The sequence below is a fragment of the Ovis canadensis genome, chromosome 13 (genome assembly GCF_042477335.2).
Source record: "Ovis canadensis isolate MfBH-ARS-UI-01 breed Bighorn chromosome 13, ARS-UI_OviCan_v2, whole genome shotgun sequence".
Lineage (NCBI taxonomy): Eukaryota > Metazoa > Chordata > Mammalia > Artiodactyla > Bovidae > Ovis > Ovis canadensis.
Window position 1 is genome coordinate 67,166,038 of NC_091257.1, and position 19,319 is coordinate 67,185,356.

Consider the following 19,319-nt stretch of genomic DNA (forward strand, 5'->3'; position numbering starts at 1 on the left):
CTGGAGCAAAAATATAGATTCAGTTGCCAGAATGCAGTTTCACATGATGTGTGATGTCAGTCAGCAACTCTTCTTCAAGTCCCCCAGTTATCCTCCCATCTCCCTCCCGCAGAACTTTGTGTGCCTGCTCCCATACCTCTTTTCAGTGCTTCCTGGAAAGGTCTATTCCAGACCGTAGTCTCCAGACTTGCCTCCTGACTTCACACCACTGGGATGATTTCAAATTATGGGTTGCCAATTATTCAGCACGCCTCCCACCCAAAGGAGCTCTTTGTTCCTTCTCTTGACCCTGTGGACAAGGGTCAGCCCATGGAATGTGGCAGCAGTGACTCTACATGATTTCTGAGGCTGTCACTCTGCTTTGTTTGCTGGAACACTCACTCTTGAAGCCTTGAGCCACCAAGCAAAAAGTCCAACTGTCCCAAGGCTACCAGGCGTGAGAAGCCACACAGAGAGGCCATAGGCAAGCAGGCACTTCAGTCTGTAGTCCCAACCTAGCCCAGCCTCTGAGTCATCTCAGCCCAGGCATGTCCATGAAGGAGTCTCCAGATGAATCCAGCCCCAAACCATTCATTCTTTCCAGTGAGGACACCACACATTGTGGGCAGAGAAAAGGTGTCCTTGCTGTGCCCTACTGGGACTCCCGACCTTCAGAATCCACAAGCATAATGAAATGTGGTCATTTGGAGCACTGCGTCATGCATGCTTTGTTACACAGCAGCAGGAACCAGAACAACCACAACATCCTAGACAACTGCTGCAGAGGGAGCTGGGGAAGAAGGGGGAGAGCCCAGGGGGACAAAGCCAGAGTCGTCTTAGCAGAGAGGGGAGGGGAAAGCCTGAAAACGTTCCTGTGCTAATACTTTGTACTTGACCTTGGGAGCCAGTGCAGACGGAGGACCATGACACCCCTGGGCTGGCTGGCACACAGGGTCCTGGGGACACACTGGTGAAAGGAACACTGTCTAGTGGGGAAGAGAGATGGCGAAACACATGATTAAGGGATGTCTATGTAGGGCAACACATAGACGTGTAAGAAGAGTCAGTTCCGCTAAGGTCAGGGGTGGAGCAGTTGGGACTCTGGTACCCATTTCAGAAAAAAGTCTCAGTGGATTTTGAGGGATGGCCTCCACTGACCTGTCATAATAGCATCCTGATTTTGTTTTTGTTTTTTAAATATTTATTTATTATTTATTTGCCTGTGGCAGGTCTTCGTTGCGGCACTCAGGAGCTCCGTTGCAGCATGCAGGATCTAGTTCCCTGGGACCAGGGATCAAACCCAGGTCCCATGCACTGGGAGGGTGGCATCTTAGCCCTGGACTACCAGGGAAGTCCCTTCGTCCTGATTTTCTTTTAAGGCACTACCCTTTCTCTGTTGGCTACAGACCGAGGGAGCTTTATTCAGTCTATAGCCTAAGAGGTGGACATATGACTCTCAAGAACAGGTAAGATTGGTCAGGAAGGGGCAGAAGGCACTGAAATGGGTGTTTATATTCGGGTCTGGACCCTCGTGTCCTAAGGCAGGTGAAGAGGAAGCAGCTGAGTCGTTGGAGCCATGTGTCTACTGAGGTCAGGGTTCTGCAACTCAAAGGACCAGTAATGCCTAAGACCCAGACAAGAGGAATCTTTAGAAGCCCTTCTCTGGATCTCCTTAGGATAAGGCCAGGGGATATGCCCACCCAGAATCTATGCACTGCAGGTTGTGGCCTGGAATGCCCTCCCTAACTTTCCTGTGACCATCTACTGCTGAAAGTGTCCTCTTCCCTGGGTCTGTGGCCCAGGTGGGATGTACCTCAGGTGCACAAATGTGCCCACATAGAGGAAAGAAGAGGCAATTTGTGAGGCCCACAGGCAGAGCCCAGAATGTCCACGTGTGTGCCTGTCCCTGCGATGCGAAACAGAACAAAGCTGTAGGGAGAGACCAGCCCCCCAGGTTGCCAGGTTCTGCTACTTGAAGGTGGGCTTCAGATCATTCTGAACGAATATTTGTCAAGGTAGGAGGACAGAACATGTTTAATTTAACATTTTGTTAGCTTAACTTACAACTTTTATATATTTAGTCATATTTTACCACAGGGCCTAAAAAGGTGGGGCTGACACTTAAAAAACAAAACCTTTTTATTACAGAAAATTCCCCATACATACAAAAATACAGGTAGTATAATCAACTCTTATGTATATCCATCACTCAATTTCAACAACTCTCAACTCATGGTTAGTCCTGCTTCTTCTTACTTTTGTGTGTGCTAAATTGCTTCAGTCTTGTCTGACTCTTTGTAACTCTATGGACTATAGCCCATCAGACTCCTCTGTGCATGGGATTCTCCAGGCAAGAATACTAGAGTGGGTTGCAATGCCCAGGGATCAAACCTGACCCAGGGAACAAACCTGAATCTCTTAGTCTCCAGAACTGGCAGGCAGGTTCTTTACCACTAGCGCTTCCTGTAAGTCTTCTTCAGTTCAGTTCAGTTCAGTCGCTCAGTCGTGTCCGATTCTTTGCAACCCCATGAATCGCAGCACGCCAGGCCTCCCTGTCCATCACCAACTCCCAGAGTTCACTCAGACTCATGTCCATCGAGTCCGTGATGCCATCCAGCCATCTCATCCTCTGTCGTCCCCTTCTCCTCCTCCCGCCAATCCCTCCCAGCATCAGAGTCCTTTCTAATGAGTCAACTCTTCGCGTGAGGTGGCCAAAGTACCAGAGTTTCAGCTTTAGCATCATTCCTTCCAAAGAAATCCCGGGGCTGATCTCCTTCAGAATGGACTGGTTGGACCTCCTTGCAGTCCACGGACTCTCAAGAGTCTTCTCCAATACCACAGTTCAAAAGCATCAATTCTTTGGCATTCAGCCTTCTTCACAGTCCAACTCTCACATCCATACATGACTACTGGAAAAACCATAGCCTTGACTAGACGGACCTTAGTCGGCAAAGCAATGTCCCTGCTTTGAATATGCTATCTAGGTTGGTCATAACTTTTCTTCCAAGGAGTAAGCGTCTTTAATTTCATGGCTGCAGTCACCATCTGCAGTGATTTTGGAGCCCAAAAAAATAAAGTCTGACACTGTTTCCCCATCTATTTCCCATGAAGTGGTAGGACCGGATGCCATGATATTCGTTTTCTGAATGTTGAGATTTCAGCCAACTTTTTCACTCTCCTCTTTCACTTTCATCAAGAGGCTCTTTAGTTCCTCTTCACTTTCTGCCATAAGGGTGGTGTCATCTGCTTACCCTCACCTAATTCACCCTTCTCATGTTATTTTGAAGCAAGTTAGGGCAGCATCAGGTTAACACATTTAGGACATGACGTGTAGGAGCTCCTCCGTCTTCCCAACAAAACAGCAAATCACAACCTGGGATAACCCATCAAAGCTTTGAAGGGTGCAGGAGTGGGGACCCCCTCCCTCAGGGTGCTCTGGCATTGGGGTCCTGCTCCTTGCTGGCTGTGTCACTTCAGGAAATTGCTCAACCCATTTAGGTCAGTTTCTGCATCAATAAAATGGTGATAAATGTATCTCCTGACATTGTTACACAGCTTACAGTGGTAGTGCTGGGAACACAGTCAGCCTGCAGTAATTGTTAGCTGCTCTCCATCACTCCTGTTTAGCCATTTTCCCTGTTTAGTGCAGAGGGACAGATAAGTTTCTCCCCTCTGGGAAAGCAGAGGCTTGGAAGAGGGGACCCATTTTGTAGCTGCCTCCCTTGCCATAAGCAGGTGCAAGAAGGGAGTAAGGAATTCCCAGTTGACAGCCCTGAACCCCAGCCAAGCATAGGATCATCAGCCTTCAACCTTGAATCCTAAATAAGTTGTAAATGTCCTAGTGGTTTAGTCACATGTGTGGGTCTTCAGACAGTGGAGTGGTGAGGAGCACAGACTCTGGGGCCTGTGTCTGCTGTTTATTACCTGGGCCTCCTGGGGCAACTTCTCCTTCCTCTGGTTTCCTGTCTACAAATGGAGATAAAAATGACTTCCTTCTTCCTAGGGGTTTATGGGGATTCAGAGGAAAGTTTCGTAAAAGGCTGTGAACAGTGCAAAGAAAGTCGCTGTTGTTCTCTGGGACTCAACAGACCTATTTGTCCTGTGTTATGTCCTTACTGCACACGCGCGTGTACACACACTCACACAGATCAACTACCTTCACACCTTTGCACACACCAGCTGTTTATCCGGGCCAGCTGCATCCTCTCTCTCAGAGCGTCCCGCTTAGCCTTCACTCCCCAAACTACAGGTATTGAAGGTGTTCGGGGACCTGCCCTGCGCGGTTGCCCGGCTGCCTGCGCGTCTGCTCCGCCGCCCTGCGCGCGTCTCTCCGCCCAGTGCGCGGGGCGGGACCGGCCGGGATCGCCCGAGGGCGCAGCGAGGTGCCTTCTGGAAGCCCTAGCCGGCCGCCCGTGAGCGCAGGCACTGCCCGATTTGCGCTCGACCCCATCGGGTCCCCTCGGCCCACAAAGCTTCCTGACTGCGCTTCCGCTCATCTCGGCCCGCAGCATTCCTGGTCAGTCGTCTGGCTGCTCCGGGGAAGGGCCTGCGGTCCTCCTCTGGCTCTTCCCCAGCCGACCCAAGGGGGCCACTTCGGTCGCCCCTGAGCATCAGCCGTTGTGTCCATTGGTGCGCCAGGCCGGCCTCGTGGGCCATGGAGCTGGAGCCCACAGACCCCAGAAGGGAATCCACTCACTTGACCATGGTACAGGCTTTTAATATAGAAAATGTCTGTCAAAAATAATTGTCCGAGGTTATGTTGCTTTTTATTTAGGTTATTTTTACAAGTAAGCTTTTTTATGATGTCCTCTCATTTCTGATTTCTCTTAAGCTTAATGTAACCCCCTTAGAGATCTGATAAATATTCACATTCAGTTCCCTCCTGTCTGATGAAGAAGTGAAAGCCTTTTTTCCAGCTTACTCCTAGTGCAAACCCAAGGCAGTTTCATACCAAGGCCCAGCATTTTCCTTGTTTGTTACCGCTGCTCAACACACCCTCTTGGAGTCAATTCAGTCCTGGTTCTTGGGCTCACTTCCGGTCCTCTGCATAGCTCACAGCGCATTTGTGTGACCACACTGCCAAGGGTCCTTGAGTCAGACTGATAGAAGGAGTGAGATGCTAGGAGACCTGTTTGCGAATGAGGCCACCCCCTTCCGAGGGTGGCAGAGATGTCATTAGAGTACAGCACTAGGTTGACCCTGAGAAAAGAGGAATAGGAAACAGGAGTGGGGAGTAGCTCATTGTTACCTATTCTCAGAAAAGATGGTCTCAGGGTAAGGAGGTACTTTAAGAACATTCTGAGATTTCACTTTTAATCTGCAGGTTTGCAACTCAGACAATTCTAACGTCTTATAGCATCTTCAGATCTGAGTCACTTAAGACCTCAGAGAGGACTTCCCTGGTAGTTTAGTGGTTAGGAATCCACGTGCCAATGAGGGAGACATGGGTTTCATCCCTGCTCTGGGAAGACTACATACATGCCGTGGGGCAGCTAAGCCCGTGTGCCACAACTATTGGGCACCCCTGCCCTACAGCCCATGCTTTGCAACAAGAGAAGCCACCCCAATAAGCCCACACACCACAACTAGAGAGAAGCCCCTGCTCGCCCCAGCTAGAGAAAGCCCACGCACAGCAACAAAGACCCAGCACAGTCAAAAGTGGGTAAAGAAATCAAAAAAGACCTCAGTGAGATAAGACATGGGGTCAGTACATCAAGCAACTTTGAGAACAGGTGTGACTCACTCAAACTCACAGAGTAGCTCCCTGGAGAGCCTTTCCTTCTTTTCGTAATTTATTGAAAACCCACTGTGTGGCAAGTGCTGTACCAGAAGTGGGCTTTCATTCTAGAGGGGGCACAGCCATATATACAAAAAATAATAATAATACACAGACAAAGATATGAACTGCAAATTGTAGTGGGTGCTATTAAACCCATCAACATAGACCCAGGTTAGAAAATAACTGAGGTAAGTGTGAGGGATGCTCCAGGTGGATGCTCAGGGAAGGCTCCTCTTGGGAGGTGACACTTTAAAGCAACCAGTGAACCCTAGGGATGGGTGATGGTAGGCAAACCATTTAGGACAAGGAAACAGCAAGCTCTGAAATTCCAAAGCAGGGGTGGAAAGAAGCAGATAGTTTGAGATAGATTTTAGAGGTAGGACTAACAAAGAGTGAGGGAGAGCACTGGATCAGGGTGAGTCCCAGGTTCTGGGAGGATCAGTTGGCTAGATGCTGGTGTGATTGCAGAGCGGGAGAACCCTGGGAGAGAGCAGGCGAGAAATTAAGACTCAGGAGTTGAGTCTGTCCATGTTATGATGGAAGGGCCTATTGAATATCCAAGGGTAGGTGTCACTGGGCATTTAGGGGAGAGGCCCAGGATGGAGGTATGGATTTGAGAATCATTAGTTTGTAGGAAATATAAAAAAAACCATGGGGTTAAAAGCAATCACCTAACAAAAGAAGAGAAGAGACATAAGACTGAGTCCTGGGATTCTCCAATATTTAAAGTCAAGGTCAAAGAGGTAGAGCCAGAAAAGGAGACTGAGGAAGAACATCCAGTGTGGTAGATTTTTAAAGCCTATATTTAAAAAGGACAAGTGCAAATTTGAAATCCCTGGCAGTCCAGTGGTTAGGAATCAGCAATTTCACTGTTGGGGCCTGGGTTCAATCTCCGGTTGAAGAATTAAGGTTCTGCAAGCCAGGAGGCATGACCAAAGAAAGGACAACTGCTCAACCATGTAGAATGCTACTAGGGGATAATGTAAAATGAGGACATTGACGTGACACCAAGTTTGGTAATTTATGACATTGATACAAGAGGTACTTTATGACATTGATAATAGGAGTTTCTGGGGCTGGTTTGGGCAGAAGCCTGAGTGGAGGGAGTTGAAGAGGAAATGTTGACTTCTGAATAAAAATGGCAGCTGGATGACAATGAAAAACAAAGGTGATCATTAACTCGAAGGAACAAAAAGCTGTCCAGCAATGGAAAGGTTCTCATAAGATACCATACGGTTTAGCTTGGAGGTTCAGCTTGCAGTCTAACTCATCATAGTGATCTAACTATTATGACATTATTCTATCAAGAAAATGGTGAATGGGAGGGTACCTGTTGTGAGATGGGGTAGGGAACGACAGGTGAAAGAATTCTCTCTAAGTGACACTGAATCAAGATCATGAGCTAAGATGTAGGAGATGTAGGGGTGGTAAGTATGTGAAGAAGTACTTTTGGAAAGGGAACAGATAAGGAAAGTGAAGAAGGGGCGGGAGTGTCCTGAGGGCCCACAGGACCTGGGAGGTGTTATATTGGTAATGCAACCAGTCCCAACCATTGGGACTTTTTTCCAGCCAGTGTGGATTCCATGAAGGTGGTATTGGGAGAAGCAGGCCCTCTGGTATCTGTGTGGAGGTGGGGTTTGGGGTCTTTAAGGGGCCCTAGTGTGGGAGGCAAGTCTTAGAATGATGATCCAGGTAGACATGGCTGGTTAGCACACAGCTTGTACCAGAGCCTGAGCCCTTTATTTCCTGCAGCCCCTTCAGTTTTCAGTTGGTAACTCAGACCTAAAGTGCTGAGAGGATAAGTGCTGGACCAAGGCCACACAACTGGACTAAGCCAAGCCTCTGACTTTCTCCCTGGGTCTGCCCCACAGCCCAGAGACTCAGGAGAGCAATGACCAGACCAAGTTTATTTTTTGTCCATGAGTGGAATGAAAAGGTTCATCCTGGGTTAACTCAAGAAGCTACTCTCTCTGGAAAAATCTCTTAAGGTCTTATCAATAGTAATATGGCATTAATACTACTACTACAATTAATTAACTTCACAATGGTGCAGGCACTTTTCCAAAGCTCTCATATATTACATTATCTTAGTCCTCATGACAACTTGGTGATGTGGGTGCAAGTATTTTCCTTACTTCACCCTGGAGGAAAATGAGGCTCAGAGAAGTCAAGTGATCCACCCTAGTCATGATGTTTCGAGCAACAGAAGCCAGATTCCAACAGGCTGCTGGGCTTCAATGTCCTCACAGCTCCCCATCCTTGGGACTTGGGACCCCGTATTGTGCTTGGTGGGCAGAAGGCAGCTGGAGCTTCCTGCCAGCATCCTGGAGAGGAGGCCAAGAGTCTGGGGTGGTGGAGGGGGGGTGAGCTAGGGGCTGTGCAGAGCCTGAGAGGTACAGGGTGGCTAGCTTAGGTCCAACGATCAGAGGGCCACTTAGGTGGCCCAGAGAGGGAGACTTCCATCCCTGAAGCCCACCAGCCTGGGTTCATAAACCAAAGGCTGCTTTCTCAGGCTGGGGCCCTTTGGCTGTGGCTTTGCCCCTCCCCCAAATCCCCTTGAGGCCTCAGACCTGAGCTGGTATCTGCCCTGATCCCCACAAGTTAGGGTACTGGTCAGGGTAGGAACTGGGGTGCTGGCTGTCAGTTTCTCTCCCGACCTTTGAACCTTGCTGGGTCTGGATTTCTTCTTTTCCTTGTAGACGCTCCCTCTGCTCCTGCCTGGAAGAGGAGTGGTGGGGATATGCCAAGAAGCTGTCCCCGAGGTCCCCAGTCCCTCCAGGAAGCTGCCCCACCCACCAAGTGGAATGGCCCCTGATTCCATGTTGGTCCCCTGCCTCCATGACACGGGGCTGCAGGCAGCATTTTCTCTTCTAGGGCAGCTGGTACAATGACCTCTGTCAGCACCACCGAGGGTGTGTGCCATTCTTGGTCCCTTGTCCTCTCACGGGACTAATCCCCCAGATGGGGTCCTGCATACTAACTGTCCCCTGCCCACCACTCCTGGGCTGGGGCCTGACCTACTCCTTACACAGCAGCCCCTGGGGTCCCTTTGCCCCCTTCTCTGGGGTCTGTGTCAGGGGACAGGGCCTGTTGACCCTCAGCCTCTTCTGGACACCAGAAAGCTTGAGACAGTCTCCAGGTGACCCCCCCCCCCGCCCCGTTCCCCGTCTGTCCACCTCCCCGAGTCCGCAATCACAGCCGCGGCAGCTCCTGTCACACCGCAGCCACACCGCTGCCTATGACAGCCTGGAGGCCAGCACCCCTCCCCCACCGTCCCCTGCACAGGTCCACGTGCGTCCCCAGATGCCTGAATCACTGCTGACGCCTGGGGACCTGGAGGCCACGGGCTCCTGGGGAGCCACTGGGGAGGGGGTGGCGGCCACGTCACTTCAGAGGGAACACCTGCAGACATAAATAGGCAGCCAGCAAAGACATCGCAGCACAGTCCACAGAGCAGCACTGCGCACTGTGCCCACCTGTGCCAGGATGCCCGACGCCACACTGCCCGCCTGCTTCCTCGGCCTGCTGGCCTTCACCTCCGCTTGCTACTTCCAGAACTGCCCAAGGGGCGGCAAGAGGGCCATGTCCGACCTGGAGCTGAGACAGGTATGACCACGGCTGCTCTCAGAGCTGCAAGGAAGGGGCAGAGGCCCAGGGACGGCACCACCGTGCAGGGGCTAGCAAGGGAAGTCGTGGGAGAGGCAGGCTTTAGGGGAAGTGCCCAGCAGAAGGGAGGCTTGGCATGGCCAGACAAAGGGGACCAGGCTGTCGGGCAGGCTAGGACAGGTTGCAGGACTTCCGGAACACTGTCCCCACCAGAGAAGGGATGCTGGCAAGAGGTTTCCCTAGTTCCTGGGCTTGGAGCTGCAGCAGGGAGAATGGGCAGCAAGGCCTTCTCTGCGCCCATGGGGCCTCTCCTCCAGGACCAGCTGGAGCTTCAGAGGCTCTGTCCTCCCAGCACTTGAAGCCTTCCCCGTTCAGCGGCCAGCTTCTCCTAGCCATGGGCCCCAGCATTCACCCCGCCCCCGGAAGCTGGCCATTGCCCTGAGCTTGCCTGAGTGAGAGGTGCCACTCAAGCATCCTGTAAGGAAGTTCTTCTGGGTACCTAGCCCAGTTCTTTCATGCTGCATGTCCAGTGAGTCCCTCTTAATCCATCTTCAGCAGCACTAAAGGAAACCCAATCACCATGCTCAATTCTGCCATGGTCACAAATGGCCAGTTTTGAGCTGTTGAACAAACTAGGGTGGGAAGGTGGGCAGCCCCCACTGACCAGCCTTCCTCTGCTCGGCAGCTTTGGAAGCTGGAGTCACCTAGGTGCCTCATACTCTCCTCTAGGGCTCAGATCCTTGCCACTCAGGGTCAGTCCTTAGATGGACTAGCAGAAGTCAAGGTCCCAGTGAGACCCACTGGCTTGAGGGGCGGGGCAAGGGCAGAGAGGGGTCAGGACAGGGCAAGGAGGGCCCAGTGTGTTCTGGCCAGCGGGCGGGGGAGGGAGGGCAGAGGGAAGGTCTGCTTCAAGGGGAGGGTAGTGGGCAGCTGAGAGAACGGTGAACACCAGGAGGCCGCAGAGCTGAGCGGGAAAGTCTCCCCCACATAGCGCAGGAGGGTTCCCTTTAACAAAGCGGAAGGACGCTGAGGGCTGTGATTGACAGCTCTTCCTCAGACATCTGAAAACCGAGGGAGCGGAGGAGCTTTTGACTGCCCTCCTTCGACCAATTCTGAGCCCAAAGAGAGCCGGGGAGACCCGCCATCTCCCGCGCTCCTCAGGCCGCCCTCGCCCGCCCGGCTCAGCCCCCCACCCCACAGGGTCTCCCTCCCTCCCCAGCCGGTCCCCTCCCGGCCCCGGCTCATCCCCGCCCTCCCGCCAGTGTCTCCCCTGCGGCCCCGGGGGCAAAGGCCGCTGCTTCGGGCCCAGCATCTGCTGCGGGGACGAGCTGGGCTGCTTCGTGGGCACGGCCGAGGCGCTGCGCTGCCAAGAGGAGATCTACCTGCCGTCGCCCTGCCAGTCCGGCCAGAAGCCCTGCGGGAGCGGGGGCCGCTGCGCCGCCGCCGGGATCTGCTGCAACGACGGTGCGCGGCCCCGGCGGCGGGGCGGGGGCGGGGCCGGAGCCCGGCGGCTCTGGGAAGAGGGCAGGGGGCCGGGGCCGGGGGCCCGGGGCGGGGGCCGGGGGCGGGGGAGCGGGGCGGAGTCAGGGGCCGGGGGCCGGGGGGGGCAAGGAGGGGAGCAGGGGCGGGGCCGAAGCCGGGAGGCTCTGGGCCGGGGGCGGGGGCGGGGGCGGGGGCCGGGTTGATCTGGGTCCGAGTCTGGAGGAGGTGGGGAGCGGGGCCCGGTCCCGAGACGGGCGCGCCCGCAGCGCGCTTAGCCCGTGCTCCCCGCAGAGAGCTGCGTGACCGAGCCCGAGTGCCGGGAAGGTATCGGCTTCCCCCGCCGCGTCCGCGCCAGCGACCGGAGCAACGCGACCCTGCTGGACGGGCCGAGCGGGGCCTTGTTGCTGCGGCTGGTGCAGCTGGCGGCGGCGCCGGAGCCCGCGGAGCCCGCCCAGCCCGGCGTCTACTGAGGCGCGCCCCCCACCCCACCCCACCCCGCCCTCGCAGCACGAAAAATAAACGGTTTCAAACGCACTGCTAGCGTACTTCTCTGCCTCTGGGGGTGGAGAGGGGAGGGCGGGGGATCAGTTCCTGGACCCGAAGTCGCGCGCAGATCCACCCCCAATGGGGCCAGATGCTGGGGGAAGCGATCTTAGGCCAGAACGATTCAAGATAGAACAACGGACTGGGAGACCTGGGGAGCGCGGACAGGGAGGCCGCCGCCTGGGAGTGGCCGTGGAGGGGGCTGGGTTGGGGCTCTGGCAATAGGATGGAAATAAAAACAGAAAGAGAGGGGAAAGACATTGGTGGGCAAGACAGCAAGAGAAAGCGGGATAGCAGAACGGTGGAGAGAGACGTTGAGAGTCACAGAGAGAAGAACGAGAGAGGGGCAAGGGGGTGAGCCAAGGGTGACCAGGAGTTCCTGACTCTTTTTACATCCCAGGAGACTGAGGCAAAAACAGCTCCAGGAATTCTCAGACTTTCTCATCGGAGAATGTGTTTTATGTGCCCTAGTGTGGGGGACATTATCACCCCAGATCCAGCAAAGAGGAGGACCAGGTACTGTCTGTCCGGGAGGAGACTAAGTACTGCCATTCAGGCCACTCAGCCAGGGTGAGAGTCGGAGCCTACAGAAACCCTGGGTACATTCCCCGCCCCCATACAGCTACACCAACCCCCTGCCTCCTCCAACACACACACACACACACAGAGTCAAGGAAAAAAATCACTAGGGACGCGCCCCGCGAACCTTGACCACAGTCATAGATATGGGCCTGAGATACACATTCAGAAGCACAGACACACGCAGAGAAACAGAGCCGACTGGACCACACACAGGCACATGTACACACACACACACGCACACGCACACACGCACGCTCACATTAGGACCTTCCAGCCTGGACTATGCAGCTTCAGGGCAGATGTCTGCTAGCATTTGGCAGATACTCCTCTATGTCCCTCAATCCTCTGCCCCCTCTATCCCATTTACCCGTTTGCCCCTTTCCCCTCACTCCTCTCTTTCCCCTGCCTCCACCCCAGCTCTTCGGCCCTCTCCTGCCTCTTGCTTCTCTCCTTTCCTCCCTATATCCATTCCAAGCCTCTTCTCGCCCCTCTTCCCTTTGTTACCTCTCATCCTTCTGTGTTTCCTCGCTCTCTCTTCTCTGCATCCTCATCTTGGGATTTCTTGCTCCAGGTCTTGGGACCACAAGGGGCTGCATCTCCTCTGGAATCTTCTGAAACTTGGAGGCCACTGAGGGAGCACAGGCAAAGAGAATTCTCTCTGAGCCCTGACCCCAAGCCCCAGCCTCGGGGCAGAGCCTAGTGACACAGTCCTGTCAGCCCCAGGCTCTCTTCTGCTGCTAGAGCTCTGCTCTGCCATCACCCTGACCCACCTCACTGCCCAGCATGATTAAGTCTGGCTGGGGCAGGGCACACTCCGGCTTCTCTCCCTGCCATGGCCTCACCCTCCGCCCTAGTGTGGTGCACTCAGGGTCAGTATTTAGGTCTTCCCAGACCTGGACCAGACCTAATAGGAATTTAGTAATTTTTCCAGACAGAGGGAGATGGGAAGAGGCAAGTTGGTGTTTTAAAAATGGATCATATGCTCAACTTTGCTAATTATTAGAAAAACACAAAACAAAACTACAGTGAGGTATCACCTCATGCCAATCAGAATAGACATCACCAAAAAGTCTGGAAATAATAAATGCTGGAGAGAGTGTGGAGAAAAAGGAACACTTCTACACTGTTGGTGGAAATGTAAATTGGTATAACCACTATGGAGAACAGTATGGAAATTCCCTAAAAAAACTAAAAATAGAGTTGCCACGTGATCCAGCAATACCCCTTCTGGGCATGGATCCAGAAAAGACAAAACCTCTAATTTGAAACGATACATGCACCCCAATGTTCATAGCAGTGCTATTCACAGTAGCCAAGACGTGGAAGCAACCTAAGTGTCCATCAACAGATGCATGGATAATGAAGATGGGATATACACACACGCATATGTATACACACACACGGACTGTTACTCAGCCATAAGGAAGAATGAAATAGTGCCATTTGCAGCAAAATGAATGGAACTAAAGATTATCCTTCTAGATGAAGTAAATCAGACAAATATCATATGATATTGAATATGCAGAATCTAAAAAAATGATACAAATGAATTTATTTACAAAACAGAAACAGACTCGCAGACATAGAAAACAAACTTATGGTTACCAAAGGGGAAGAGTGGGGGATAGATTAGGAGTTTGGGATTAAAATATACACACTACTATATACAAAACAGATAAACAACAAGGACCCACTGCTGCATAGGGAACTATATTATCTTGTAATAAACCACAGTGAAAAAGAATCTGAAAAAGAATATATATATATATATTCATATATATGTAAAATCGAACCACTTTGCTGTATACCAGAAATTAACACAACATTGTAAATCAACTATACTTCAAGTAAAAAATGGATCATAGACCTAAGTGAATCTAAAATTGTAAAACTTCTTGAAGAAAATATAGGAGAAATTCTTTATGACCTCAAGTTATGTAAAACACTCTTGACGCTCTGACTCCACAAGATCCGCAGAAGAAATGTGATACATTTGGAATTCACCAAAATTAAAAACTTCTGCTATTTATTTTTTGTTCATGATGCATCACATCATGATCTTTTTAAAAAAAATTATTTATTTGTTTTTGGCTGTGCTGGGTCGTCGTTCCTTTGCCTGGGCTTTCTCTGGTTGCGACAAGCGAGGGCTTTCTTCTTTGCGGTGCGCCAGCTTCTCATTGTGGTGGCTTCTCTTGTTGTGGAGCACAGGCTCTGGAACTCAGGCTCAGGAGTTGTGGTGCCACATGTAGAATCTCCCCAGACCAGGGGTTGAACCCATGTCCCCTGCATTGACAGGTGAATTCTTATCCACTGTGCCACCAGGAAAGTCCTTGCATCATCTTTAAGAAAATATATGTTTTAATAACAGAATGACAATTTGAGTACAACTAGAAAAATTTTGCCCACTAAATATATTTTTTTTAAATTTCAAAGAATAGACATCTGCTTTAAGAATATTGATGTCTGTATTATTGAATATGTCACTAAAAAATTTGTCAGAAATATATATAAATTATCCATGACCATGTAGCCATATTCCTTTGTAGAAATTCTAAAGTTTTGGCTTTCATACATGTAGTAACTGCATCCTTGGAAGACAAGACATGATGCGCATGTGTGAGCTTCAGTCGCAGGAGTTACGTCAGATCTGGAAAATCTACCTCTTAGAATGTCCAGTTCTGACGTGAGCTTGCCACACCCCCAGAGGAAAAAGTGCACTGACATCCCAGCCCCATTTCCATTCCAATGTCACAATCCTCCAGCCAGATTGGGGGAAAGACAGCTAACCATGCAAACAAATGTCTAAGTGGGTATGAGAGGCCAAGGGACCCTCCCACAGGACTGGGGAGCATGGAGAAGTACAGCTGCAAGGATGAAACTTTACCCTGATCAAGCACACAGGACCGGAACAGGACAGTTTTTTAAACTTTATATGAAAAGCCTGGCGTGCTGCAGTCCATGGGGCTGCAAAGAGTCAGACACGACTGAGCGCCTGAACTGAACTTATATGAAAATAGAACATTCTAAAGTTCTTATCATGCTTTGTTAAAGTGAGAACTGCCCTAAAGTTATCCTAAGTCTATTCCTTTCAACTCATGAAATGCTATTACATGGGAAAAGATTCTGTGCATTTGGAAATGAAGTTAGTTAAGATGACTGGATTATCCATGTGGTCCCTCCCTGTCATCTCAGTGTTTCTATGACAGAGAAAGTGGCAGAGGGAGATTGGACTATAGCGGATTGGACCGTGACAGCAGGCGACAACTTCTCTTTAAGGAACACTGTTAAGAGAATGAAAAGGCAAGCCACAGACTGGAAGAAATGATTTACAAGTGACATAGCTTATAAAAGACTTACACCCAGAATATATAAAGACCTCTTTCTCAAAACTCAATAATAAGAAAATGATTCAATTTTTAAAATGGGTGAAAGATTTAAAGAGATGCTTCACCACGTAAGATATACAGATGACAAATAAACACATGTAAAATCATTAGTCAAATGCAAATTAAAGCCATAGCGATATATTCATTTCAATGGTTAAAAAAAGAGGGGGCTGCCAATACCAGGTGTTGACAATGATATGGAGCAACGGTAACCCTCACATATTGTTTGTTGATGTGGATGCAAAATTGTTCACCTACTCCTGAAAACTGTTCTATGGTTTCTTGAAAAAGTTATTATTACCACTAACCCAGCTATCCCATTAACAGGCAGTGGTCCAAGTGGAATAAATATCGATATTCACACAAAAAGCTGTATGTGAATATTTATAGTGCCTCTCCTGTAATCATCAAAACTTTATAAGTTTTTTTTTTTCTTTTTGAGAGTGCTTTATTCAAAAAGATCTAAGTCAAGTGCTTTAAAACATATCAAAATGTTACAGAAATTCACAGTTCCCTACTGAGGACTTGTCAAGTTACATCAAGATATCTAAACACATCAGTTTATAAATTCAGAACCAAACATTGAACCAGGTCATGTACCATTGCTTGAAAAGCAAGTTATGATTATGATAAAAGATACTTCACAAAGCTAAATCAAATGGGGAAACCCTTAAGAAACACTAGCAGTTATACACCAGAAACCAGCAGCTTGGAAAACAGGTCTGCGATCCGCTGGGGAGGCTCCACGGGTAAACTGAGATTCTCCCTTTACAGCTGGTCCATGTCTAGCGCTCGGCTATAACACCGCGGGAGCTGTAACCTCCCACGACAGGGTTGCTGCTGCTGCTGCTAAGTCGCTTCAGTCGTGTCCGACTCTGTGCGACCCCAGAGACGGCAGCCCACTAGGCTCCCCCGTCCCTGGGATTCTCCAGGCAAGAACACTGGAGTGGGTTGCCATTTCCTTCTCCAAAAACTTTATAAGTTTTAAACAGATTAGAATTTTAACTATGGTCCACTTTGAGTTAATTTTCATATAGGGTGTAAGTCATGAATTGAAGTTCATTTTTTGCGTTTGGATATTCACTTGTTCCAGCTCTATTTGTTTATTTTAATTTTGAGGGGCCACATGGTTTGCAGGATCTTCGTTCCTCCACCAGGGATTGAACTCTGGCAGTGAAAGTGTGGATTCTTAATTACTGGTGTGTATGTCCTAAGTCATTCAGTTGTGTCTGACTCTTTGTGACCCCATAGACTGTAGCCCATCAGGCCTCTCTGTTCATGAGATTCTCCGGACAAGAATACTGGAGTGTGTTGCTGTTTCCTCCTCCAGGGGATCTTCCTGACCCAGGGATCAAACCGGCATCTCTTATGTATCCTGCATTGGCAGACAGGCTCTTCACCACTAGCGCCGCCGGGGAAGCCCTTGGGAATAAAGCATAAGCAAAAAAGAATAGTGAACTTGGGGGTCTTAAGACAATGTGCACCTGCTCCACACTCCTTTCCCTTCCCACCCAGTGGAATCCACAGGATACTGGTCTCAGACATGCAGACAAAGATGAGGCCTGGGGATGACAGAACTATATGACAGAAGAAACCCAAGTCCCTAAATGATGAAGTGGAACAAAGCCAGGAATGCTCACTGAGGTCTGATATGTCAGATGTAATTACACAGCGGCCTTCTCTAAGTCCCTAACGTCTCCTTACCCCTTAGGTGTCTTTACTATAACAGCCTAGCTTTACCTTAACTCCTGAATTCTGAAGCAATTAAAAAATGAAACAAAAGAATGTGACATCTGGAGCCCTGAAGACTACCTTTATTATTGATAGAACTGATACTAGAGAATGCAACTCCCATCTGCCGGCAAGGAGGCTTCACAGACCTGAATAACAGCTGTTTACCACCCAGGACACAAGGAGCTGGACCTTCACAACCCTTTCCTCCCACCGAGTTCCTGCATTTGCACTGTGACAGCCTGCTTTCCAGTAGGTCACCCTCATCCCAAGAGGGACTGGAGAGGAAGGGGTGGGATTTTGCCTGCTCCTCTCCTCTCGCCCTCCTCCTCCCCAGATCAGCTGCTCTCTGGGAGGAGTGTTACCTCAGGGAGAGCTCTCTATATGGATGAAAATATCAGGAAATGGAGAAAATATTTCTGAGCTTTGCCCCATGGATAATCATTTTTTATGATGCTGGAAAAACTTCTGGTATAATTTCAAACCACTCCAGATTTTTAAACTCAATTCAGTCAGTTCAGTTTCTCAGTCATATCCGACTCTTTGTGACCCCATGGACTGCAACATGCCAGGCTTCTCAGTCCATCACCAACTCCCAGAACTTGCTCAAACTCATGTCCATCGAGTCGGTGATGCCATCCAACCATCTCATCCTCTGTCATCCCCTTCTCCTCCCGCCTTCAATCTTTCCCAGCATCAGGGTTTTTTCCAGTGAGTTAGTTCTTCACATCAGGTGGCCAAAATATTAGAGTTTCAGCTTCAGCATCAGTCCTTCCAATGAATATTCAGGGCTGATTTCCTTTAGGATGGACTGGTGGGATCTCCTTGCAGTCCAAGAGTCTTCTCCAACACCACAGTTCAAAAGCATCAGTTCTTCGGTGCTCAGCTTTCTTTATAGTCCAACTGTCACATCCATACATGCTACTGGAAAAACTATAGCTTTGACTAGATGGACCTTTGTTGGCAAAGTAATGTCTCTGCTTTTTAATACGTTGTCTAGGTTGATCATAGCTTTTCTTCCAAGGAGCAAGTGTCTTTTAATTTCATGGCTGCAGTCACCATCTGCAGTGATTTTGGAGCCCCCCAAAATAAAGTCTGACACTGTTTCCACTGTTTCCCCATCTATTTCCCATGAAATGATGGGACCGGATGCCATGGTCTTATTTTTTTGAATGTTGGGTTTTAAGCCAACCTTTTCACTCTCTTCTTTCACTTTCATCAAGAGGCTCTTTAGTTCTTCTTTGCTTTTTGCCATAAGGGTGGTATTATCTGCATATCTGAGGTTATTGATATTTTTCCCGGCAATCTTGATTCCAGCTTGTACTTCATCCTCCCCAGCATTTTGCATGATGTATTCTACATATAAGTTAAATAAGTAGGGTGGCAATATAGAGCCTTAATGTACTCCTTTCCCAACTTGGAACCAGTCTGTTGTTCCATGTCTGGTTCTAACTCTTGCTTCTTGACCTGCATACAGATTTTTCAGGAGGCAGGTAAGGTAGTCTGGTATTCGCATCTCTTGAAGAATTTTCCACAGTTTGTTGTGATCCACACAGTAAAAGTTTAGTTTAAAATCTACACTATACTAAATTTAGTAGGTATGGAAGTAGGGCAAACTTATTTTCCACATAGACTCTACTGAAGACTGAGATTGCTGTCCTTCAGTGTTGCACTGGAGGAGCTGAATAGTACAGTGTGACATAAAAATGAATCACAGCAATGAATGCTCAGTGATGATTGCATTTTTCAGACTAGAATGTTCTGTCCTAAAGCTTCTCACAGCTGGGAAGAGCTCATCACTGAGGTTGCCCGCAGAATTCTGGCATGCACACATATGCATTTTTATTTTACAAATGAGTATTATTTCATCATGTATAGATACTAATTCACATTTTTTTTAACAGAGTAAATTTGGGGTATCTCTTCATATCAGAACATTTATCTCTACCACAATCTTTTTGTTTTTTAGTTTTTATTGAGAGAAATTACAAATATACAAAAAAGTATAGCCACTAAATAAAGACCCATGGGGTATTCACTCCCCTCCTTCACTCTCACAGTTTTCAGCACAAGATCGTTTTCTCATCTCTACGTCTGCCCCCTCCTCCCACTCTCAAGTCACCCCAGCAGACATCTCATGTTATCTATAAATGTTCCAGTGTGCATCTCAAATAAGAGAGTTTCTTAAAAAGTTGTTTATTTTAAAAATTGCTGTTATTGGAGTATAGTAG

General features: G+C 49.3%; 1 protein-coding gene and 1 long non-coding RNA gene across 2 annotated transcripts; one reads left to right on the plus strand and one right to left on the minus strand.

Annotated features, from left to right (window-relative positions):
* Nucleotides 1-7,451: 7,451 nt before the first annotated feature.
* LOC138417877 (uncharacterized) lies at nucleotides 7,452-9,746 on the minus strand. Its single transcript, XR_011248327.1, has 3 exons — nucleotides 9,235-9,746; nucleotides 8,416-8,476; nucleotides 7,452-8,102 (listed from the first exon to the last, which is right to left on the minus strand). It is a non-coding gene; the product is annotated as an uncharacterized lncRNA (long non-coding RNA).
* Nucleotides 9,245-11,363, plus strand: AVP (arginine vasopressin). Its single transcript, XM_069548878.1, has 3 exons — nucleotides 9,245-9,364; nucleotides 10,627-10,828; nucleotides 11,138-11,363. The coding sequence occupies exons 1-3, from the start codon at nucleotides 9,245-9,247 to the stop codon at nucleotides 11,314-11,316; spliced, it is 501 nt and encodes a 166-aa protein (XP_069404979.1). The 3' UTR covers nucleotides 11,317-11,363.
* The last annotated feature ends 7,956 nt before the right edge of the window (nucleotides 11,364-19,319 follow it).